The sequence below is a fragment of the Brassica oleracea genome, chromosome C9 (genome assembly GCF_000695525.1).
Source record: "Brassica oleracea var. oleracea cultivar TO1000 chromosome C9, BOL, whole genome shotgun sequence".
Classification (NCBI taxonomy): Eukaryota; Viridiplantae; Streptophyta; class Magnoliopsida; order Brassicales; family Brassicaceae; genus Brassica; species Brassica oleracea.
The window spans coordinates 48,090,912-48,112,994 of record NC_027756.1 but is presented as its reverse complement, the minus strand read 5'-3'; the positions used below and the strand labels follow the sequence as shown (position 1 = coordinate 48,112,994).

The 22,083-nt window shown below is 36.9% G+C and overlaps 4 protein-coding genes and 2 pseudogenes across 7 annotated transcripts; all 6 read right to left on the bottom strand.

Moving 5' to 3' along the window:
- Positions 1–295: 295 nt before the first annotated feature.
- LOC106316403 (ubiquitin receptor RAD23c-like) lies at positions 296–2,765 on the bottom strand. The gene is made up of 11 exons (XM_013754287.1): positions 2,680–2,765; positions 2,192–2,347; positions 2,042–2,095; positions 1,674–1,895; positions 1,553–1,591; positions 1,402–1,470; positions 1,244–1,291; positions 1,031–1,152; positions 848–934; positions 676–751; positions 296–576 (listed from the first exon to the last, which is right to left on the bottom strand). The coding sequence occupies exons 1-11, from the start codon at positions 2,743–2,745 to the stop codon at positions 457–459; spliced, it is 1,059 nt and encodes a 352-aa protein (XP_013609741.1). The 5' UTR covers positions 2,746–2,765; the 3' UTR covers positions 296–456.
- A 1,757-nt stretch (positions 2,766–4,522) lies between these two features.
- Positions 4,523–6,730, bottom strand: LOC106316402 (annotated as a pseudogene).
- Positions 6,731–7,198: 468 nt separating this feature from the next.
- LOC106315225 lies at positions 7,199–9,342 on the bottom strand (annotated as a pseudogene).
- Positions 9,343–13,278: 3,936 nt separating this feature from the next.
- On the bottom strand, positions 13,279–14,432 carry LOC106315224. The gene is made up of 3 exons (XM_013752975.1): positions 13,991–14,432; positions 13,617–13,853; positions 13,279–13,352 (listed from the first exon to the last, which is right to left on the bottom strand). The coding sequence occupies exons 1-3, from the start codon at positions 14,430–14,432 to the stop codon at positions 13,279–13,281; spliced, it is 753 nt and encodes a 250-aa protein (XP_013608429.1).
- Positions 14,433–16,190: 1,758 nt separating this feature from the next.
- On the bottom strand, positions 16,191–18,657 carry LOC106316401 (ubiquitin receptor RAD23d-like). Of its 4 annotated transcripts, none has more exons than XM_013754282.1 (11): positions 18,467–18,657; positions 18,003–18,149; positions 17,697–17,912; positions 17,566–17,604; positions 17,401–17,487; positions 17,255–17,302; positions 17,058–17,164; positions 16,898–16,969; positions 16,706–16,795; positions 16,530–16,608; positions 16,191–16,421 (listed from the first exon to the last, which is right to left on the bottom strand). In XM_013754282.1, exons 1-11 carry the CDS (start codon positions 18,530–18,532, stop codon positions 16,305–16,307), a joined length of 1,068 nt encoding a protein of 355 aa, XP_013609736.1. In that variant the 5' UTR covers positions 18,533–18,657; the 3' UTR covers positions 16,191–16,304. The 4 variants fall into 4 exon arrangements, with proteins under 4 accessions (XP_013609736.1, XP_013609737.1, XP_013609738.1 ...); XM_013754283.1 differs by having other exon boundaries at positions 17,401–17,478; XM_013754284.1 differs by having other exon boundaries at positions 17,760–17,912.
- Positions 18,658–19,042: 385 nt separating this feature from the next.
- LOC106317171 lies at positions 19,043–21,028 on the bottom strand. The gene is made up of 4 exons (XM_013755024.1): positions 20,390–21,028; positions 19,882–20,300; positions 19,355–19,504; positions 19,043–19,256 (listed from the first exon to the last, which is right to left on the bottom strand). Exons 1-4 carry the CDS (start codon positions 20,952–20,954, stop codon positions 19,107–19,109), a joined length of 1,284 nt encoding a protein of 427 aa, XP_013610478.1. The 5' UTR covers positions 20,955–21,028; the 3' UTR covers positions 19,043–19,106.
- Positions 21,029–22,083: the final 1,055 nt, after the last annotated feature.

Here is a 22,083-nt window from a genome sequence, read left to right as displayed (position 1 = left end):
GTTAGAAAATTTATAAAGGGGCTAAGTCAAAAGTGTAACTCAAGTATAATACATCTTAAATCAAATCTAAAATTAAAAAGCTAGATTTATTGCATGATTGGTAACATTTTTGAGTTACAAGCCTAACTCAAACTTAATCTATGGTAACTCGTGTCACTGATCAAATCCAATAAACAACTAAACAATTATTTATTCCTTTTTTGTTTCCTTAGTCAGTACAAGGTCATATGAAAGCTGCAAAGAATCAAGACTAAATTGGAAATGATTTTTTTTTTTTTTTGGTAAGGAAAGGTAGTATAGTATACACATCAATCAATCACCCCAACTTTGTGTAACTAGAACAAAAGAAACTACGTTACAAAAGAAGACATTTAGTTTTCGATAGAAAAATAGATGATGTAACCACTACAAGCCAAGAAAGAAACTCATATCGAGAGAGAGTTTGGTTTAGTGGTGCTATTCTCGTCGAGACTCGTGCTTGTAACCGAGAAGATGGTTAGCAGCCACTTGGACGTTCCTGTTGCAAGCGAAGTACGCCACCGCCGCATCACCTCTCTCAAATCCCAATGCTTCCAGCTGTTTTTATAGCAAAAACACACGTATTATGAATATAGTAACGAATCCAAATGAAGTTGAATTTTCTAAGAAACCAAGAGTAGAACACATAGACCAGACCCGTTCGATCAATTCATAATCCTCAGGGGTGGCGACTTCAACTTCGGTATCTTTAGACTCTCCAACTTGGTTGCCACTGAATCACACAACAACAAACAATCCACAAGAACTTAAACTCAAAAGAAAGCTCAGTTCATTTTACTACTAACATTAATTATGGTAAAGTTTGTACCCATCTCCTTCGTTGTTTGGGTTGTTGGTTTTGTCTGCTTGGAGTTCCTCAACTTTGGTTTCTTCAGACTCTCCCACTTGGTTGCCGCTGAATCACACGACAACAACAACAAAGATCCACAAGAAAGATCAGTTAATTTCTATATCATTTTACTACTAACATTATGGCTTTTAAGTTCCGTACCTATCTCCTCCGTTATTTGGTTCCTGAGGCTGCTCCAATAATAAGCGTAAGAAGTCTGCTTTGTTGTCTTGAATCAACCGAAAGAATGGCGGATTTTGTTTCTTTAGCATCAGTAAAAAATCCTGCAGCAAGATCCAACAAAACAGAATAAAAAACTTCGCATAATAAATCATTTGCATTCCCTTTTTCTTTTGTTGCATTTTTGGCTTTTACCATTAGGAGACTAGGGTCTGATTGCACCAGAGGTCGTAGATACTCAAACTAGTTGTCACAACGTACAAAAAAAAAACTAGTTAGATCTCCACCAATTTAATCATCTCTATCTCCTTTGATCTTACAAGTAAGAGGAAGAACTGGAAACAGCTCAATACCTCTGGAGTGTGGCGCAAGGAATCAAGTGACCATTCTAGGTCTGTTTCTTCAGGTTCTTGAGTTTGCTCCTGTGTGCCCTTTTCATTACATTTTATTCTCAGTCTTCAGGTTACACATACCCTTTTGCTTCAACAAATTTAATGTATTTACCTCCGTTGAGTAATGATCTTCACTCTGCACCGGGATACCCTTTTTTAAGAAAAACTTATCAGTCTTCAAACTCCACATTAACTTACAATATATGGGCACATGGTTCTGAAGAAGAACTCACAAAGTAAATATATTCCAAAGCTTTATCAAGGTCATTATATGCCAAACAGAGTGCATAGGCAACCGCTTCACGGCTCCAGGCTCCACGGACCATCTCAAGAATCTGCTGAATGTTACTCTCTGAAATACTTTCATAGTTCCCATTTGATGCAGCATCCCAAGCAGGTTCAGTAGGAGTTACAGGAGTCTCAGTTGCAGTTGAAGAAGGATGCGCTGCATGAACCTAAATCAAATCTCAAGCTATTATCATTCATTAAACACAAGGTAGACATAGTTGAGAAACATAACAGTCTGCATTCACTTCAGAATAAAAAGATGCAAAAGGTACAAGAATCTTTAGGTTAGATGATAACAATAGAATCAACTCACCAGAGCAGTAAGGCTAGCAGATGCAGTAGACGTTCCAGTAGATGCAGGTTTTTTCTACATTTATAAGCCCAACCATGCACAAGATCAATAAGCTAAACTCTAGACCATATAAACTTTCGTTACCATTTTACCTAAACCCTAAGCACACACCTTTATAACGCCAATAACGCTTTTCTCGGAAACGTTGTTAGCCTCTACCGTTGTTTCATCTTTAAGCACTTTCCCTTTGTGAATAAGCACTTGTTCTGCAGCAGGATATGCAGTAACTCCCATCACGGTCTCTATGTTCTTCTTCACATCACCAACCTGATCACAATATATATTGTACGTACATAACCATCAGTTAATCAGCTACTTAACGAAAGCAGAATAAAACAATACAGAGGAGACTCCTGGATCTAAGAAACGGAACCCTACAAGCATCTTTGCGTATCACTATCAGAATTCACATTGACGAAAGATCACATGCTCATTCAAGACTCTAGAGTATTACTCTTTATAGAAACCACCAAAAGTAACTTCAAGAATCCGTGATCAATCTTCCACCGTAATGAGCAAGGAATCGAACGAACTACCTCCTACCCTAGATATGAATGCCAAGAAACGATTTGAGCAAAGATTCTTGAGAATCTACGTACCGAATCCTCGAGGTTGACTTGGATCTCGAAGCGAGCCCCCTTCAGAGTTTTGACAAGTATCTTCATCTTGTCTTTCACCGAAGAAAGAGAAATTCCAGTTCGAGAAAACTTCCGAGCTGAGAACTGAGAAGAAACGGGTAAGTAGGTGAGTGACGACGAGAAGGAGAAGGAGACGACTGAACCAACCTATACGCTCGCTTTCAGTACGTACGTTACCGCCTTCACATGGTTTATATCACTAAAAATCCAATACGATTTTGACACGTGTTTATCCGGTGACCTACGTGTTTATCTTTCAATGTTTTTCTTTTCCCTCTTCGCCTTTCAGTTTTTAGGTTTAAAACGTAGTTATTTATCTTATCCTCTGTATACTAAAGCACAAGTCTGATCAATAAAACTTAGACATGTGGAATAAGTTTTAAAAAAGAATTTGAAAAACAAAATATTATTTTCTACAAAATCCAACTACCTCAAATCCAAAAATTTCTCAAAATTCTCATTCCACGTTTTCTTTTCTATATAGCTTCTTCTCTAACTTTCCACAGTTTCAATATTATGGTTGTGAATCTTTTTAAAACGATCAAAACAGTAAAGAACTTCTAACTTTTATTGGTCTTCCTTTTTGTCAATTTCTCACAGTCCCTTCAAAGGCTCAAACTCCACCATACTTCTGTTTGAAAGCTCCAAAAAGAATGGGACATAAAAGTTTATCAACTACGAAGGAAACAAGGTATTTCTCTACTTCTTTTTACTTATAAATTGATTTTAATATCTGTTTTGTGACTTCTGTTTAGGAAATTTATGTTATCTATTTACTATTTCAATTGTTGCAAATAAGAAATTGGGAGTACACCCGTGAGTTTGCAGAAATATATGGTAAAAAAAGTTTGCAGAAATATTTTAAAACAACAGAATATCAGTATTATTTTTGTAAAGTATTATCCCAGTTCTTCTAAAAGATAACTTTAAATAGAATTTGGATTCCCTGCGAATACATTTTTTGTTCAAGGCTCTAAGTAAATGTTTGCTACTTTAATAATTAGAAACAGAACAATGAAAAAAGTGTAGACATTAAAAATAATATACATGTGTTTTTAGAACTTGGAAGATGATGAACGTGTTTGAGAACAATTGTGAGAAAAATCTTATATCTGTTTATTGTAGCATTTAAATATATATACATTATTTTTCATAATTGATTTTCTATTGAGTCTCACTCTTTATATTAGGTCTCAAAATATCATAAACAATAAGTATATATTTTTATTATATTTTATCATAATTTATCATAATTTTGGGCTCTTTGTATTTAAAATAAAAATGTATAACTTAATGGAAGATTTATTTACAAGAAAATACAAATAAAAATTAATGAATCAAATATAGTAATTTTAACTATATTTTTTATGTGTTGGTATATATATACCAAATTTTAAACAGAAAATACTTTCCATATATATCTATTTTAAAACAACATAAAAATATTGTTTTGCCATTTACAACCTCTTTGTTTGATGCAACTATTTTAGATACAATTATTATCCATATCTATAGAATATTTAATTAGTATAATCATTTTTATTGATAATTCAAAAATTACAGTTTTGTTATCAAATAATTTTAAATACAGTCATTATGATTCGTGCGAAGCACCGGGTTAACACTAGTCATGCAAATATTCCATCTATTTAAGGTAGTTTATCATTATTACAAGCAAGTATATAATCATCTGAACATATATATTTCATCCAAAAAAAAAAACAAATCACTTACGCGTGTAATTATGATTATCTGGAAAAATATTCTAAGTATACTTTTGCAACATCAAAAAAAAAAAAATCACTTAGATCTCACTAATTTGTTTCTCAAGGCTTTCAATCTCTGCTTCAACACGGGCTTTTGCTTATGCATCCTTTGTCGTTTCAACTTCGGTTTCCTCAGACTCTCCCACTTGGTTGGTGCTGAATCACACAACAACAACAAATAATCCACAAGACAGCTAGTTAAATTCTGTATCATTTTTACTACGTACCAACATTAATTATGGTTAAATTTTGTACCCATCTCCTCCGTTGTTTGGTTTGTTGGTTTGGTCTGCTTCAGTCTGATCAACTTGGGTTTCTTCAGACTCTCCCACTTGGTTGCCACTGAATCACACAACAACGACAAAGAATCCACAAGAAAGCTCAGTTAATTTCTATATCATTTTACTAATTTCTATATCATTTTACTAATTAATAACATTTATGGTAAGTTTCGTACCTATCTCCTCCGTTGTTTGGTTCCTGAGGCTGCTCCAGTACTAAGCGTAAGAAGTCTGCTTTGTTGTCTAGAATAAACTGAACCAATTGCGGATTTTGTTCCTCTGTCACCTCTAGAATATCCTGCAGCAAGCAAAGATTCAACAAAAACCAAAAAAACTTGAGCATAATAAAGCGTTTGCATTATTCCCTTTTTCCTTGTTGCATTTTTGGTTTTACCTCTAGGAGACTAGGATCTGACTGGACCATAGCTCGTAGATACTCAAACTAGTTGTCACAACGTACAAAAACAACTAGTTAGATTTCCACCAATTCAATCACCACTCTCTATTTTGATCTTTCTAAGTAAGAAACAGGAACAGGTCTATACCTCTGGAGTGTTGCGCAAGATATCAAGTGACCATTCTTGGACTGCATCTTGGGGAGCTTCAGGTTCTTGAGTATGCTCCTGTGTGCCCTTTTCAATTTTCATTCTCAGTATTCAGATTACACATACCCTTTTCCTTCAACAAATTTAGTGTGTTACCTCCGTTGTGTAAGGATCTTCACTCTGCACCGGGAGCCCCTTTTAAAAGAAATAACTTATGATCAGTCTTAAAACTACAGATATTCCACAGCTTTATCAAGGTCATTAGATGCAAAATAGATTGCATAGGCAACCGCTTCACGGCTCCAGGTTCCACTGACAATCTCAAGAATCTGCTGAATGTCAGTCTCTGGAATACTTTCATAGTTCACATTTGATGCAGCTGAAGAAGGATGCGCTGCATGGACCTAAATCAAATCTCAAGTTATTATTATAACTCAGTAAACACAAGATAGACGTAGTTGAGAAACATAACGGTTCACTTCAGAATCAAAGATGCAAAAGGTATAAGAAACTTAGGTTAAATGATAACCAATGATACCAACTTACCTGAGGTTTAAGGCTAGCAGATGAGGTAGACGTTCCGGTAGATGCAGGTTTTCTCTGCATCGTAAGCTCACCCGAGCACAGATCAATAAGCTGAACTCTAGAAACAGACACTTTCACTACCCTTTACCTAAAAGTAAGAGTACACACCTTCATGACGGCAATAATGCTTTTCTCGGAAACGTTGTTAGCCTCTAATGTTGTTTCATCTTTAAGCACTTTCCCTTTATGAATAAGCCCTTGTTCTGCAGAAGGAACTCCCAGCACCGTTTCTATGTTCTTTTTCACAGCAGTAACCTGATCACACATTCACACTCACATATATCAAAGACAGAGGAGACGCATGGATCTAAGAAACGAAACCTTACAAGCAACTTAGCGTATCAGAGTTCACATTGACGAAAGAGCACATGGTTCAAGACTCTAGAGTATTACTCTTTATAGAAACCAACTAAAGTTATTAACGTGCCGATCAAGAAAGAGTGATCAATTCTTCTACCGTAACGAACAAGAAATCGAACGAACTACCTCCTACCCTAGATATGAAACTCAACTTTCCCAAGAAAACGAGACCCTACAAGCAGCTTTGCGTATCAGAGTTCACACTGAAAGAGCATATGACTCAACACTAACTTGGCAATCAAGTAAGAGGGATCGTATATGAATCTCAACTGTGCAAAGAAACGGTTTGAGCAAAGATTCTTGAGAATTTACGTACCGAATCCTCGGGGTTGACTTGGATCTCGAAGCGATCCCCCTTCAGAGTTTTGACAAATATCTTCATCTTCTCGTTCACCGAAGAGCCGAAGAAGATTCAAGTTCGAGAAAAACGGCGAGACTCTGTTTCGCTGAATCGCCTTCCGAGCTGAGAAGAAGAAGCGGGTAAGTAGGAGAGTGGCGACGAGAAAGGAGAAGAAGAAAACGACTCAACTTATACGCTCGCCTTCACTACGTTACCTCCTTCACATGGTTTATATAGTCTGCCTCTGATAATTATTTCTCTAACCATCCAATACGAGCTTGACACGTGCTAATCTGGTGACCTATGTTTCTTTTCCCGCTTCTCTTTTGGTTTTAGGTTTTAAAATGTAATTATTTGGCTTATCATTCCATTCTATCTATTTAAGGTTGTTTATCATTATTAGATTAGAAGCAGTACATAATCATCTGAAAGTATATAAATTTCTATAGATGTGGTGCTCTAATTCCATCTTTACTTAAACAAAAACAAATCATTTAGGCGTGTATCTGTAATCATCTGGAAAAGTATTCCAAGTTAACTTTCACAACAACAAAAGAAAAAGAACCACAGTATTCCAACTGTGTAACCAGAGCAAAAGAAACCAGGTTACAGAACAAGACATTTGGTTCTCGATAGAAAAAGATATGCAACCAGTACGAGCCAAGAAAGAAACTCATGGTTAAGTGGAGTTATTCTTGAGACTCGTGCTTGTGACCGAGAAGATGGTTCGCAGCCTCTTGTACGTTCTTGTTGCAGGCGAAGTACGCCACCTCTGCATCACCTCTCTCAAATCCCAGTGCTTCCAGCTGTTTTTAAAAGCAAAACACACGTTTTATGGAATATATATAGTAACGATTCCAATGAAGTTGAAGTTTCTAAATAATGGATGAGTAGAGCACATAGACAGACCCGTGCGATCAATTCATAATCCTCAGGGGTAGCGACTTCAACATCAGTTTCTTTAGATTCTCCCACTAGGTTGCCACTGAATCACACAAAGAATCCACAACAATTTATAAACCAAAAGAAAGTTCAGTTAATTTTACTACCAACATTAATATGGTAAATTTTGTATACCCATCTCCTCCATTGTTTGGTTCGTTGGTCTGGACTTCTTGGTGTTCATGAGGCTGCTGCTGCATTTCGTTGCCACTGAACATCCATCAAAAATTACTTAACCAAGAGCTCTAGTTCAATTTAGAATCTGAGTCTCGTGAATCATAAACTAAGAACAATGTTTACCATGTTCCTCCTTCAAGTTGTAAGCGTAAGAAGCCAGCTTTGTTTTCTCGAATCCACTGAAAAAATGTCGGACTGTCTTCCTCTAGCGTCTCTAGAAAATCCTGCAGCAAGATTCAACAAAACCAAATAAAAAAACTTGAGAAGCATTATATAATCATTTGCATTATTCCTTTTTTTTTTCTTTTGTTGCATTTTTGGTTTTACCTTTACGATACTAGGGTCTGATTGCGCCAAAGCTCGTAGATACTCGTACTAGTTGTCACAACGTACCAAAAAAGAACTAGTTACATCTCCACAAATTCAATCTCTCTCTCTCTCTCTCTTTTGTTCTTTCAAGTAAGACGTACTGGAAACAGGCTCAATACCTCCGGATTGTAACGCGCGAAATCAAGTGCCCGTTCTAGGTCGGCTACTGATGGACGTTCTTGATGAGTTTCACCCTTTTCATCTTGATTATCCTCAGTCTTCAGATTTACACATACCCCTCTTGCTTCAATAAAATTTAGTGTATTTACCTCCGTTATGAAATGATCTTCAAACTGCACCGGGAGCTCCTTTAAAAGAAAAAAACTTATCAGTCTTAAGACTACACATTCCCTTACTATATGGGGCACACACATGGTTCTGAAGAAGAACTCACAAAGTAAAGATATTCCAAAGCTTTATCAATGTCATTAATTATATGCCAAACATAAAGAGACTGCATGCTACTTCAGTCTAAGAGTCTAGTTAAAGAAAGAGTCCAACTCACCTGAGGTTTAAGGCTAGACGTTCCGGTAGATGCAGGTTTTCTCTGCATTTGTAAGCTCACCCGAGCACAGATCAATAAGCTAAAAACTCTAGAAACATAAACTTTCATTACCATCTTACCTAAACCTAAGCACACACCTTTATAACGCCAATAATGCTTTTCTCGGAGACGTTGTTAGCTTCTAGTGTTGTTTCGTCTTTAAGCACTTTCCCTTTGTGAATAAGCATTTGTTCTGCAGCAGTAACTCCCAGCACCTTCTCTATGTTCTTCTTCACATCAGCAACCTAATCACACTCACACACATATATTATATATATATATCTATATATTTTGTATGAAACCATCAGTTAATCAGCTACTTAACGAAAACAGAACAATATCAAATATAGAGGAGAACTTGCCGATCAAGAAAGAGTGATCAACCGTGTACCGTAATGAACAAGAAATCAAACTAACTACATACCCTAGATATGACACTCAACTGTGCCAAGAAACGATTTGAGAAAAGAAACCCTACAAGCAGCTTTGCGTATCAGAGTTCACACTGACGAAAGAGCACATGACTCAAGACTAACTTGGCGATCACGTAAGAGTGATCAATATTCTACCGTAATGATCAAGAAATCGTATATGAATCTCAACTGCGCAAAGTAACTATATGAGCAATGTTTCTTGAGATGTTTACGTACCGAATCATCGGGTTTGACCTGGATCTCGAAGGAGCCCCCTTCAGAGTTTTGACAAATATCTTCATCTTCTCTTTCACCGAAGAAAGAAAAGATTCCAGTTCGAGATAACCGGCGAGGCTCTGTTTTGATGATCGCAGTCGGTAACAAACTTCCGAGCTGAGAAGAAGAAGCGGGTAAGTAGGAGAGTGACGACGAGAAAGGAGAAGAAGAAAACGACTCAACTTATACGCTCGCCTTTACTAAGTTACCTCCTTCACGTGGTTTATATAGCCTGTTTCTGATAACTTTTTCTCTAATCATCCAATACGAGCTTGACACGTGGTTTTCTGGTGACGTATGTATCAGTCAATGTTTTCTTTTCCCGCTTCCCTATCAGTTTTAGGTTTAAAATGTTGTTATTTGGCTGCTCATGCAATTCTCTATCTATTTATTAAGGTTGTTTATCATTATTAGAAGCAGTACATAATCATCTGAAAGTATATAAGGGCAACCTCATGGCTCCAATATCTTAAAAGGAGTTCTAAACAGAATAAAAATAGTATTTTAGTAAAATTTAGTTATGTGACTAATTTTTAGTATTTAAAAAATAATTAAATGGTCTATAAGTGAAAAGTGTTTTTGTGGTTTCTACAGTATTTCAAAGTGTCTCTTTTTGCAAACTTTATGTTGTCTCTCTCCTAATTTTTACATTTTCTTCTTTTTGTTAACCAATTAGATACAAGAACATTTCCAATGAAGGTTTTTATTGGAATTCTCAGGAAAATATATTAAAATAATAGAAAAGAAAAAAGAATGTGAGATAGAGTTCTCAAAATAGAGTTGCAAGAAACTCTCCAGATATTTTTAAAACCATTGATTTTGAAATATGTTTAATGATGTGAACCACTGTTTTTAGAAATAAAATTTAATTACAAAACTGTATTAAATAAAATACTATTATGATTGTGTTGCTCTAAAGGCAACCCAACGGGGTTTTAGGACATGTTCTATTAAGTTAAGAAAATCAAAGTATTAAAAAAAGTAGAGTCAGAGAAAGATTGTTTCTCTGCTACCAATCCCAACAAAAAAATGTTGCATACCCCTTCTACAGATGTTTCTTTTTCATTGGTTTACATTAGATCTAAAATTTATTTTTAATTAAATTACATAAAAGTTATTAATACTAAGTTGGTTAGAAACCATTGGGAAGATACTTCCCCTTAATAATTCTCTTATAATACGGTCACCAGCACTGGTGAGTACCTAAACATGTTTCTTAACATAAAAATGAAAAATAATGAAATAAGAACATAACAGATGAGAGACGTCTGTGCTGGGAGAGACGTAAAAAATGTGAGAGAAACGTTTCTAACATCTGTCTTATTCCTATAGGTCAAAACTAAAACTTTGTTTTTACTTTTAATTATTTTGATATTATATGCGCAGAAACTCAATGTCAAGAAAAACCGATGCCAATGCTCTAAGAGCATGATTAAGAGCATCTACAATGTTGTTACCACCATTAGAGTTTTTAGCGTTATTAAACTATTTTTTTTATTTTTTTTGTTTGAATAGTTAAGGACTCTAATCAAAATTGTATGTCCAATAGTGTTTTCCAATTTGGAGTTCTTATAAATTAAAAAAATATTAAATTTTAAAACATGTGAAATTAAAATTTTTATTTATTACATGATTAAATATAAAGATACAATAAAATATAAAGATAAAATATTAAATTTTAAATTTTGGTGAATATTAAATAGATTTAACTCCATTAATTTTTTATTTATTACATGATTAAATATAAAAGTAAAATTTTAAATTTTAAAACATGTGAAATTAAAATTTCCACCGACCCAATAGCACGATGCCACGTTTCTAAGGACCAAATCCTTATAATCCTTAATTAAGGACCAATCCTTAGCTAACTTAAGTTTTATAATATTATTGTATTCATATTAACCTAGGATTTTGTGCTAAGGATTCGTGATAAATCTCCGTTGTGGATGCTCTTAACCCATATACTCATATGGGTCTCTTAATCATTTTTTTACTAATTAAAAGCAATTAAAAACTCATTACGAAACACTATGATTTTGGGCCTCCAATGGTAGTCTCTTATTTAGGGGTTCTTAATTAAAAAAATATTAAATAATTTTAAATAAAAGAATTTTTTTTATTAATTAAACATTATAAAAGATAACATTTTAAACATAGAACTTAAAAAAAAAACATAAAAACAAAGATTACTAAATTAAACGAGAATATTAAAAAAAAGTTCAAGCTCAGTTGTTGTCTTCATCATGTCCAAATTTACGCCATATATGTTCAACCAAATCAGCTTTCAGTTGTTGATGCATTTGTCTATCATGAATTCTAGTTCGAACACCCATCATATTGACGATATTTGTAGGGATATCTGTAGAATACATGAGATCGACATGTGAACTTCCGGTGTCTTCTCCTTGTTGGAACTCTGAAACATCAAATTGAGTATAGACATCTCGTTCGTCTTCTACTATCATATTGTGGAGTATGATAGATGCTCTCATAATCTTTCCAATTTTGACTTTATCCCAAAAAAATGTCGGATTTTTAACTATGGCAAAACGAGCTTGCAAGACGCCAAAAGCGCGCTCGACATCTTTGCGGACAGCTTCTTAACGTTGAGCAAATAAAAATACTTTCGGTCCTTGTGGTATCAGAATAGATTGGATAAAAGTTGCCCATTTCGGATAAATACCATCAGTGAGATAGTAAGCCAAATTATTCTATCTTCCATTGACAGAGTAAGTGACTTGCGGAGCTTGACCATTTATTATGTCATCAAAAACAAGTGAGCGACCAAGAACATTGATATCATTTAAAGTACTTGGAGGTCCAAAAAACGCATGTCATATCCAGAGATCATATGAAGCAACCGCGTCTAAAACGATTGTTGGTTTACCCGAACCACGAGAATATTGCTCTTTCCAAGCGGTGAGACAATTCTTCCACTCCCAATGCATACAATCGATGCTTCCTATCATCCCAGAAAATCCACGATGCTCTCCAATATCAAGTAGATGTTGAAGATCAGCTGGTGTTGGTCTTCTTAGGTACTCATCGCCGAACAAATAAATTATTCCTTCCACAAAATTCTCCAAACATGACCGAGCTGTAGTTTCACCGAGCCGGAGGTATTCGTCGACCGTATCAGCTGCAGTACCATATGCCAAGAGACGAATGGCTGCTGAACACTTTTGGAGTGCTGAGATACTAAGCCTTCCAAGACTATCTTTCTTTTGGCGAAAGAAGTAAACTTCGTTGGAGAGTCGATCAACAATGTGCATGAACAATGGCTTGTTCATTCTAAAACGTCGTCGGAATAGATTTTGAGGATATGTTGGAGTTTCACAGAAATAATCATTCCATAACCGTAAATCGCCTTCTTCACAATTTCTTTCGATATAGACGCGTTTCTTTCTTCTTCTTGATTACCATAATCAATGGTAAAATTCTCGAAAGTTTGCTCGAAAGTTTGCTCGAAAGTTTGATCAAAATATTGATCAAAATTATCATCATCTGATCCCTCAAAAGGGTTATGAGAATCAGATGCCATTTACTCGCCCAAAAAGTGAAATTTTATGTAGAAATTTTGTGTTTAAAATATGTGATAAAAATAAAGAGAAGGAGAGAAGATGAGAGAATATAGTGAAAGACTTGTGATCACAATTATATAGGGAAAGAGTTGTGATCAAAATTGTTTACGGAAATACTTGTGATCAAAATTGTTTACGGGATCTTGAGAAGTGAAGAAGAGAACTAGAGAAGGGAAGAAGAGAAGATGAGAGAATATAGGATAAGACAGAAGAGTTGTGATCACAATTATATAGAGAAGGTGGCTTATAAAATTTTGTGACATACAGACTTGTGATAAAAATAAAGGGAAAGTGACATACAGACTTCCGTGACTACAAGAATACAAGAACACTACTACAAGACACTCCCGTGACTACAACACAGATCAGAAGACTTCAAGATTATTGACATGAGACTGACTCCACTCCTTCACTTCCCGTGACAATGCTACTCTCCTTCACTTCCCGTGACAATGCTACATGTAAAACCAAGACAAGAACATTAATCACTACAAAACCATTTATATAAGCCATAAGAAGATCCGAGAGAGAACCAATAACAAAGGCAAGAACATAAGCATTTATATAAACAATGAACAGAGTGCTCAATTACAACAAACAACTTAGACTTAGACTAATTAGACTTGAACTAACTTACAACATTAACTTCACCTAATTAGAGAACAACTCATTGATGAGTTTATTTTTCAAGGCTTCTTCATACTCAGCTAGCGGCTGACCTTTTGCAATTAGGCTATCAAGGAGCTTCATCTTCGAGAGCCTTTCCTTGATAGCCAAATCCTCCTTCTTGATGCTCCACATACCCTCAAACTCAGACAGCCTTTCCTCTGCCTTTCTCTTCTTACCATTGGCCTTAGCTGACTTAACACTTGGGGAACGATCAGTCATGGATTCATAGTCTTGAGAGGTTGATGATTGTGCGCTGTCGTCGAGCTTCCTCCTTTTACAGCTACTCTCTATTTAAGAACTTGACAGGTCACACCATTTCTGATCGTTCCGAAGCTCCTTCCACGCATGTTCGAGAGTGAATTTCTTGTTGTGGTTGTTGAAGAAGATCTCATGTGCTAGCTTCAGAACGTCATTATCATTTTGCCCGCTGGTTCTCTCTCTGCTTGCAGCTTCAAACGCGCCACAGAACTTCCAACAAGATCATTGATCTTGTGCCAACGCTGCTTGCAGTGACTGGCCTCCCTCCTTTCACTGGCTCCAATCTTTGGTGATGCTGCGAAGTACGCTGCAATTCTCTGCCAAAAAGCTCTGGATCGCTGCTCATTCCCTACAACGGGATCTTTACTAGTGTTTAACCAAGAGGATATGAGCACTTGATCGTCTGTAGGCGTCCATGTTCTTCTTTCTTTACGCTCTGCAGGAATCTCTCCAAAGTGAGGATCTTGACTTTGTGGAGTTCCAAAAAGAGGAACATGTGACGAAGAAACATGGACACTATCTTCCCCTAAACCAAACACAACGTCTTGTTGACTATTGAGAAGGTCAACAAAATTTGAGGGCTGTGTATTATATGGATTAGAATCCATACCGAGGTTTTTGAAAGAAGAGAAGGCGAGAAGAAGAATGAAACGTTTCAAAGATGAAAAGATAGAAAAGAGGGAGATGTCTTTAATAGATGGAAGAGAAGAGGTGACAGAAGAGAGATGGATTAAAGGAAGCCATAACAGAGAGATGGATTAAAGGAAGCCAAAAGTTTACCATTTAAAAAACGCATTCATCACAACCCACAACCAATTCGAGTTGACATATAGCTAACTCATTAACTTTTTTTTTTAATTAACTTATCCTATCTAACCATATAAGATGCACAATCAATTCATATAGCTACCTCATTAAATCACAATCAATTTATTTCTAAAATGGCTCAGTTTCACAATCAATTCAGACAAACAAAATCCTAAAAACATCTAGAAAACCAAAGGTAAAAGTTGTACCTGTATTGTAGTTGTAGTCCTCTTCTTTGAACAAACTTCATGTGACTTGATCCGTCCATCTAAAGAGACCTTCACATGTCTCTTGATCCGTTCATGTGACAAGAAAATACAAGAGACAAAATCACCACAAGAAAGATTCAGACATGAGAGAGATTAAGAAACAAAGACAGTAACATAAACAAACACTATACATCAAGAGCATCAAGCTTTACACTATAAATTCAAGCATTTACCTCTAATCTAACCAGATCACCATCAAAAGCATCAAGCTTTGCACTAAACATTGGCAGAGAACAAGCATCAAGCTTTACCGTAGACATAAAAGATAAAACATCACTCAACTCAACATCTAAACTAATCTGATCACTATCAAAAGCATCAAACTTTACCGAGGACATACCAGAGATAACATCACTCAACTAAACACCTCATCTGAACTAATCTGATCACTATCAAAAGGCATCAAGCTTCATCTCAGACATGGCACATAAAACATCATTCAACTCAACATCTAAAAGGCCTAAAGCTTTACCTTTTGCTTTGATTTCCTCGAGGAGATCTACGGGCTGGAGTGATTCTTCAACGAGGTGAGCCATCGAGAAGAGCGAGAGAGTCACAGAGTAGCGGAGTCGCCGAGGAAAATAAGAGAGAGGCGGAGTCGTCGAAGAGACAAAGAGAGACTCGGAGTCGTCGAGGAGAGAGACGGAGACGGCGATTCCACCGAGACAGACGCCAGATGATTTTTTCAAACAGAGATTCTTCAACGAGGCGAGCCATCGAGGAGAGCGAGGGAGTCACAGAGTCGCCGAGGAGAATAAGAGAGAGGCGGAGTCGTCGAGGAGACTGAGAGAGACTCCGAGCCGTCGAGGAGAGAGACAGAGATGGCGATTCCACCGAGACAGACGCCGGATGATTCCCTCGAAGAGAGATAATCGATCGAATCGTCGAGGAGAGATCATCGTTGGAAGACGGAGTCGTCGAGGAGTCACAGGAGAAGGAGAGACGGTGAGTTTCGAGAGAGAGAAAGAAACACCAGCTTGTGACACACGTCCCACGAGATACGCCTCCTCTGACCCTAAATTAAGCAACGTCGCTTAATTAATTAGGTAATTTTTTTTTAAATAAAAAAAAACCTAAAAATGGGGCTTAAGATCCCCGGTTAATGCTGCTCTAAGTATCTATAGATGTGGTGCTATAATTCCATCTTTATTTAAACAAAAAAACATCACTGACTCGTGTATTTGTAATCATCTTGAAAAGTATTCCAAGTTAACTTTCGCATCAACAACAAACCAGAGCAAAAGATGGAATTTTGAAGCGAAATGTAGTATACACATCAATCATCCCAACTGTGTAACCAACCAGAGCAAAAGAAACCAGGTTACAGAACAAGACATTTGGTTCTCGATAGAAAAAGATATGCAACCAGTACGAGCCAAGAAAGAAACTCATGGTTAAGTGGAGTTATTCTTGAGACTCGTGCTTGTGACCGAGAAGATGGTTCGCAGCCTCTTGTACGTTCTTGTTGCAGGCGAAGTACGCCACCTCTGCATCACCTCTCTCAAATCCCAGTGCTTCCAGCTGTTTTTAAAAGCAAAACACACGTTTTATGGAATATAGTAACGAATCCAATGAAGTTGAAGTTTCTAAATAAAGCAAGAGAAGATAACGCATAGACATTAGACAGACCTGTTCGATCAATTCATTATCCTCAGGGTTGGCGACTTCAACTTTGGTTTCCTCAGACTCTCCCACCACTTGGTTGCCACTGAATCACACAGCAACAAAGAATCCACAAGAACTTATAAACCAAAAGAAAGCTCAGTTCATTTTACTACCAACATTAATTATGGTAAATTTTGTACCCATCTACTCCGTTGTTTGGTTTGTTGGTTTGGTCTGCTTGGAGTTCCTCAACTTTGGTTTCCTCAGACTCTCCTCCCACTTGGTTGTCACTGAATCACACAACAACAACAAAGAACCCACAAGAACTTAAACCAAAAGAAAGCTCAGTCCATTTTACTACCAACATTAATTATGGTAATTCAATTTTGTACCCATCTCCTCCATTGTTTGATTCGTTGGTCTGGACTGCTTGGTGTTCATGAGGCTGATCCATTTCGTTGCCACTGAAAATCCACAAAAATTACTTAACCATGAGCTCTAGTTCAATTTAGGATCTGAGTCTCTGAATCAGAAACTAAGACAATGTTTTACCATGCTCCTCCTTCAACTTCAAGTAGTAAGCGCAAGAAGAGAGCTTTGTTGTCTTGAATCAACACAAACAATGGCGGATCTTGCTCCTCTAGCATCTCTACAAAATCCTGCAGCAAGATTCAACAAAAAAAAACTTGAGCATAATTATCAGTAATTTTCACTCCCTTTTTTTTCTTTGTTGCATTTTTGGTTTTTACCTTTATGATACTAGGGTCTGATCGCGCCAAAGCTCTTAGATACTCTTGCTAGTAGTCACAAAGTACCAAGTTAGATCTCCACAAATTTAATCTCTATCTCCTTTGATCTTTCAAGTAAGACGGAACATGAAACAACAGCTCAATACCTCTGGAGTGCCGTTGAGGAAATCAAAAAACCGTAGCTCGTCTGCTTCTGTAGGAGCTTCATGTTCTTGAGTTTGATCCTGTGTGCCCTTTTCATTACATTTTATTTTCTCACTCTTCCGAATTTACACATATCCTCTTGGTTCAACAAAATTTAGTTTATTTACCTCAGCTATGTAAGGATCTTCACTCTGCCCCGGGAGCTCCTTTAAAAAAATATAACTTATAATCAGTCTTAAAACTAGACATTCCCTGAACTGTGGGCACACAACGTTTAGGTTTTTATTTAAAAACTCACAAAGTAAAGATATTCCAAGGCTTTATCAACGTCATCATATGCCAAATAGAGTGCAGAGGTAACCATGTAACGATCCCAGCCTCCTCCGACCATCCCAAGAATCTTCTGAATGCTACTCTCTGAAACTCTTTCACTGGCCACATATGATGCACCAGCCGAGGCACGTTCAGTAGGAGTCTCAGTTGAGGTAGACGTTGCGGTAGATGCAGGTTTTCTCTGCATTTATAAGCCCCACCCGAGCACAGAATCAATAAGCTAAACTCTAGAAAACATAAACTTTCGTTACCATAAACCCTAAGCACACACCTTTATAACGCCAATAATGCTTTTCTCGGAAACGTTGTTAGCCTCTAATGTTGTTTCATCTTTAAGCACTTTCCCTTTGTGAATAAGCATTTGTTCTTCAGCAGTAACTCCCATCACAGTCTCTATGTTCTTCTTCACATCAGCAACCTGATCACATATATACATTTTTTGTACATAACCAAATGACCAATAGTTAATCATCTACCTCATGGATCCAAGAAACGAAACCATACAAGCAACTTAGCGTATCAGAGTTCACATTGACGAAAGAGCACATGATTCAAGACTCTAGAGTATTACTTTTTATAGAAACCAACAAAGGTTATTAACGTGGCTATCAAGAAAGAGTGATCAATCTTCTACCGTAACGAACAAGGAATCGAACGAACTACCTTCTACCCTAGATATGAAACTCAACTTTGCCAAGAAACGATCTGACCAAAGATTCTTGAGAATCCACGTACCAAATCCTCGAGGTTGACTTGGATCTCGAAGCGATCCCCCTTCAGCGTTTTGACAAATATCCTCATCTTCTCGTTCACCGAAGAGCCGAAAAAGATTCAAGTACGATTTCTCCGGCGAGAGACTCTGTTTCGATGAATCGCCGTCTGTAACGAACTTTCGAGCTGAGAAAAAAGCAAGTACGCAGGAGAGTGACGACGAGAAAGGAGAAGAAAACGACTCAACTTATACGCTCTGGTTCACTATATCACCTACGTGGTTTATATAGTCTCCCTCTGCTCATCGTTTCGCCTAATTTGACACGTGTTATCTGGTGACTGGTTAACATGTTTCTGACGTTTTTCTTTTTCTTTATTTAGCCTACGTAAAATGTTCTCTTTTTCCTCTTTTCCTTTGGTATTTATTTTATACGCGACTTTTCTTTCGTTTTAGCCTTTAGGTTTAAAGTGTACCTGTTTAGCTTATCATTCAATTTCATCTATATAAAGGCAGCTTCTCATTATTATAAGCAGAGTATATAAAGTATCTTATCCATTCTTTATTGAAACAAAAAAATAACAAATCACATACGCGTGTATTTGTAAAATCATCTGGAAAAATATTCCATGTTTCCTTTAATTCAACAAAAAAAAAAAGGATCACTTAAGCGTATTTGAGTGCTTCACTACAGATCTCGCTTATCTGCTTTTCGAGTCTTTCAATCTCTGATTCGACCCGGGCCTTCGCTTGTGCATCCTTTGTTGTCTCTAACGAGCTTTTCAATGACGAGATTTTCCTCAGGAGACTCTTGATCTACATATTCAATATTCACCAGGATCATATAAGTAAAAAAAGCAAGAATCAGTTTATAGAGTGGGCTTATTCGTAATGGTTTGGTTCAAGAACCTTACCTTGCGATGGGGCCATCGATAGAGCCCACCCCTTCGGCATATCTTCTTAACCACTGTCGGACACAGGCTCATCCGTCTAGCCGCTTCTTGAATCGGGAGATGGAAGTGCATGCTGATGTCCTTCAGTTTTAGTTTTCCAGTCCGTTCTCTCTGTTCTTGTCCTCGGCACATATAGATGAAATAACAAAACCCAAGATCAGTCACTCTCTTCAATAAAATCAGTTAAACTGTATTTTCTTAAAGCACAAGAAACATGTTCTTCAACTACATGCAAACCCTAACAGATTCCTCTCCATAGACCAGTGACTATATATGTTTCTATAATGAAATCGTCCAAAAGATTCTTTAAAGTTCTTCTATAAACTTACTATACCCTAACTAATATTTGTATATGATCTTATCTACACTTAAACCTCAATTTAAACACAACATTCTAAGCACATAGCAAACGGTTCCTTGTAGCACAAGCAACATGTTCCTATCCTATGATATTAAACGATAATAAACTGAGATATTAGAGACAAAACCTGTATTGCGAGAGGGGTTTGTTTCCGTTTCTTTCCTTTCGACACTGGAGGTTCATCTCTCAACCCAACATACAGCGGCACAGACGGAACATTAAGGGCTGGATCAGGCACTATAGCCTGAGGCATTGGAACATCATCGACCGGTGGCAACGCCAACATAGGCGGCTGGTTATTGGAAAAGTTAGCATTCATTGCTTGATAGAAATCAGCATTAATGTCTTCCACAACTCCAAAACCGCATGCTGCTCTCGCCGCGAGATAATCTTCTATAAACCTCTTCACATCCTCCATCGACAAAAACTTCAAATCAATGGTTTGATATTGCGGTTCGGTAGAACCATCAAGCCGGTGAATCTCTAGAATCGCATGGCAGAAGTACCCTATCCCTCCATGAAAATCAAGTCTCATCATCTCCTGACCTATACAACCATGCATAAAATATAACCAATTAAAACATAACCATTCAATAAACAAAATTCTAAAATGATAGATATAGTAGTTATTATACCATTGCTATGGATTAATGTTCGAAGAAGGTTGCAACAAGTGCACACGAGTATGCCGATGGATACTGTCGGTGTAATCGGCGCTGATGAACCACCACCGGTTTCAACGTTCGGACCGTTTTCAACAAAAACACAAGTACTCACTTCAAGTGTACCAGTTCCACCAACAATGTTACCATTATCTTGATTAGTACCAATCTCTCCTATGATATTACTGTCCATGTTGTCGCTAAGAAACTCAGATGGAATATCGGACAAGTCCCAAGAGAGGTCAATATCATCGTCAAAAGATGTAACAAGAAAATCGTCTGTGTCTTCACAGTTAGGGATTGTAAGTGAGAGTTGATTCAACATCTCGGTTTCGATTATATCCGATGTTGCGATAGTAATCGGAGTAGGAGTAGGAGGAGGAACCGGATTCTCGGTGAAAGCAAAATCCATCAGGTTTGGATTTTGATTAGACATAAGGTTTTGGAGTTCCTCTTCTGAAAAGGGTTCATAGTAAGGATCACCATCGTCCTTGTCTTCTTCAAGACCGGGCGGTTTTGGATCATCATCACCCGCCATTTTGTGTTGTTTTTTTCACACAAAAAGAGTGAAACTCTCTCTCAAGCACCGGACGATGCTTGAGAGTTGAAGAACCAAAGAGTGAGTGACAAAAAGTTCTAACGGTTTGATCAGGGGAAAGGTTTTGTAGATGAGAGAGAGAGAAAGAAATTTTGGCGGTTAATGGTCGTTGAGAGTAAGTTATATTTCATTCAACGGATGCGTTTGTTCAGTTAATTGTCTTGCCGCGAGAATAACTGTCTTATTCTTAGATTTTGTTTTATAACAACGCAATTAATTAGTTAATGTATTTGGATCTCATTACGAAGATTCATAAAACCTATTTCGTAATGATGTGAATTTTTTCTGTTAAATAGAAGTAAATTAGTGTGAAGAAAGTTATATCTACAAATTAACAATTCAAAGATTTTTCTACTTATAAAACTGAGCGGATACATCAGACGGACAGACGGACAGACGGAGAGGCTCTAGTCTGACCAAAATTTGATCTAGTTAAATGGATAGTTGACAAATAAAAAATCATGCATCAGTTCCAAGGTCGGGCTATTGGTTGGTTCAGTCACAATCCTGAGAATTTTGAAGTTGAAATCTAGTAACCACATTCACATGAATACCCTGCGCATCATAAAAAATAAAACTTCCTCCAGAGCTTTAACATTTGTTTTATGGCGAGTTACTAGTCAAGAGCCCTCGACATAATGTTCACTTGTGCTATTTTCGGTAACCACATGGAGAGTGTCTCAGTTACCACTTTACAAGCTTGACAATTCCAATTGAGGAGCTAGAATATAATAGACAAGGGCAAGGAGTTAAACCAAGATTGCAGCATATACTATCATCACTTTGGGGTGCTTCTGCGGCTATGTAAATCGAGGAAATTTTCCCAAAGAACAACCTGATCCACATAAAGATAATGATAAAGCAGACTCTGATGTGCAAGAATGAATAGAGGCCACAACAATGACTACAGTGAAGAGTAAACATCTCTGTTATTTTCGATACTGGTGCGTTTATTTTCAAAGGGACAGCGATGCACTCGTCCATATAAATAATCACAACATCTTTGTTATTTTGGTAACAGATGAGTTAGAAAAGAAACAATCTGTTCAACTTCAGTTTTCACCATGAC

Excerpts from the sequence above, each read along its gene's own strand:
- LOC106316403 (XM_013754287.1), bottom strand. The coding sequence starts at position 2,745 with ATGAAGATACTTGTCAAAACTCTGAAGGGGGCTCGCTTCGAGATCCAA. Across the intron at positions 1,896-2,041 it reads CTGCTAGCCTTACTGCTCTG|GTTCATGCAGCGCATCCTTC; the intron begins GTGAGTTGATTC and ends GATTTGATTTAG. Across the intron at positions 1,471-1,552 it reads AAGATCATTACTCAACGGAG|GAGCAAACTCAAGAACCTGA; the intron begins GTAAATACATTA and ends AAGGGCACACAG.
- LOC106315224 (XM_013752975.1), bottom strand. The coding sequence starts at position 14,432 with ATGGATTCTAATCCATATAATACACAGCCCTCAAATTTTGTTGACCTT. Across the intron at positions 13,854-13,990 it reads AGCAGAGAGAGAACCAGCGG|AGAGTAGCTGTAAAAGGAGG; the intron begins GCAAAATGATAA and ends GTTCTTAAATAG. Across the intron at positions 13,353-13,616 it reads TGATAGCCTAATTGCAAAAG|CATTGTCACGGGAAGTGAAG; the intron begins GTCAGCCGCTAG and ends TTTTACATGTAG.
- LOC106316401 (XM_013754282.1), bottom strand. The coding sequence starts at position 18,532 with ATGAGGATATTTGTCAAAACGCTGAAGGGGGATCGCTTCGAGATCCAA. Across the intron at positions 18,150-18,466 it reads AAGTCAACCTCGAGGATTTG|GTTGCTGATGTGAAGAAGAA; the intron begins GTACGTGGATTC and ends ATATGTGATCAG. Across the intron at positions 16,422-16,529 it reads ATAATGAATTGATCGAACAG|CTGGAAGCACTGGGATTTGA; the intron begins GTCTGTCTAATG and ends TTTTAAAAACAG.
- LOC106317171 (XM_013755024.1), bottom strand. The coding sequence starts at position 20,954 with ATGGCGGGTGATGATGATCCAAAACCGCCCGGTCTTGAAGAAGACAAG. Across the intron at positions 20,301-20,389 it reads AACATTAATCCATAGCAATG|GTCAGGAGATGATGAGACTT; the intron begins GTATAATAACTA and ends ATGGTTGTATAG. Across the intron at positions 19,257-19,354 it reads ATCGATGGCCCCATCGCAAG|ATCAAGAGTCTCCTGAGGAA; the intron begins GTAAGGTTCTTG and ends TTGAATATGTAG.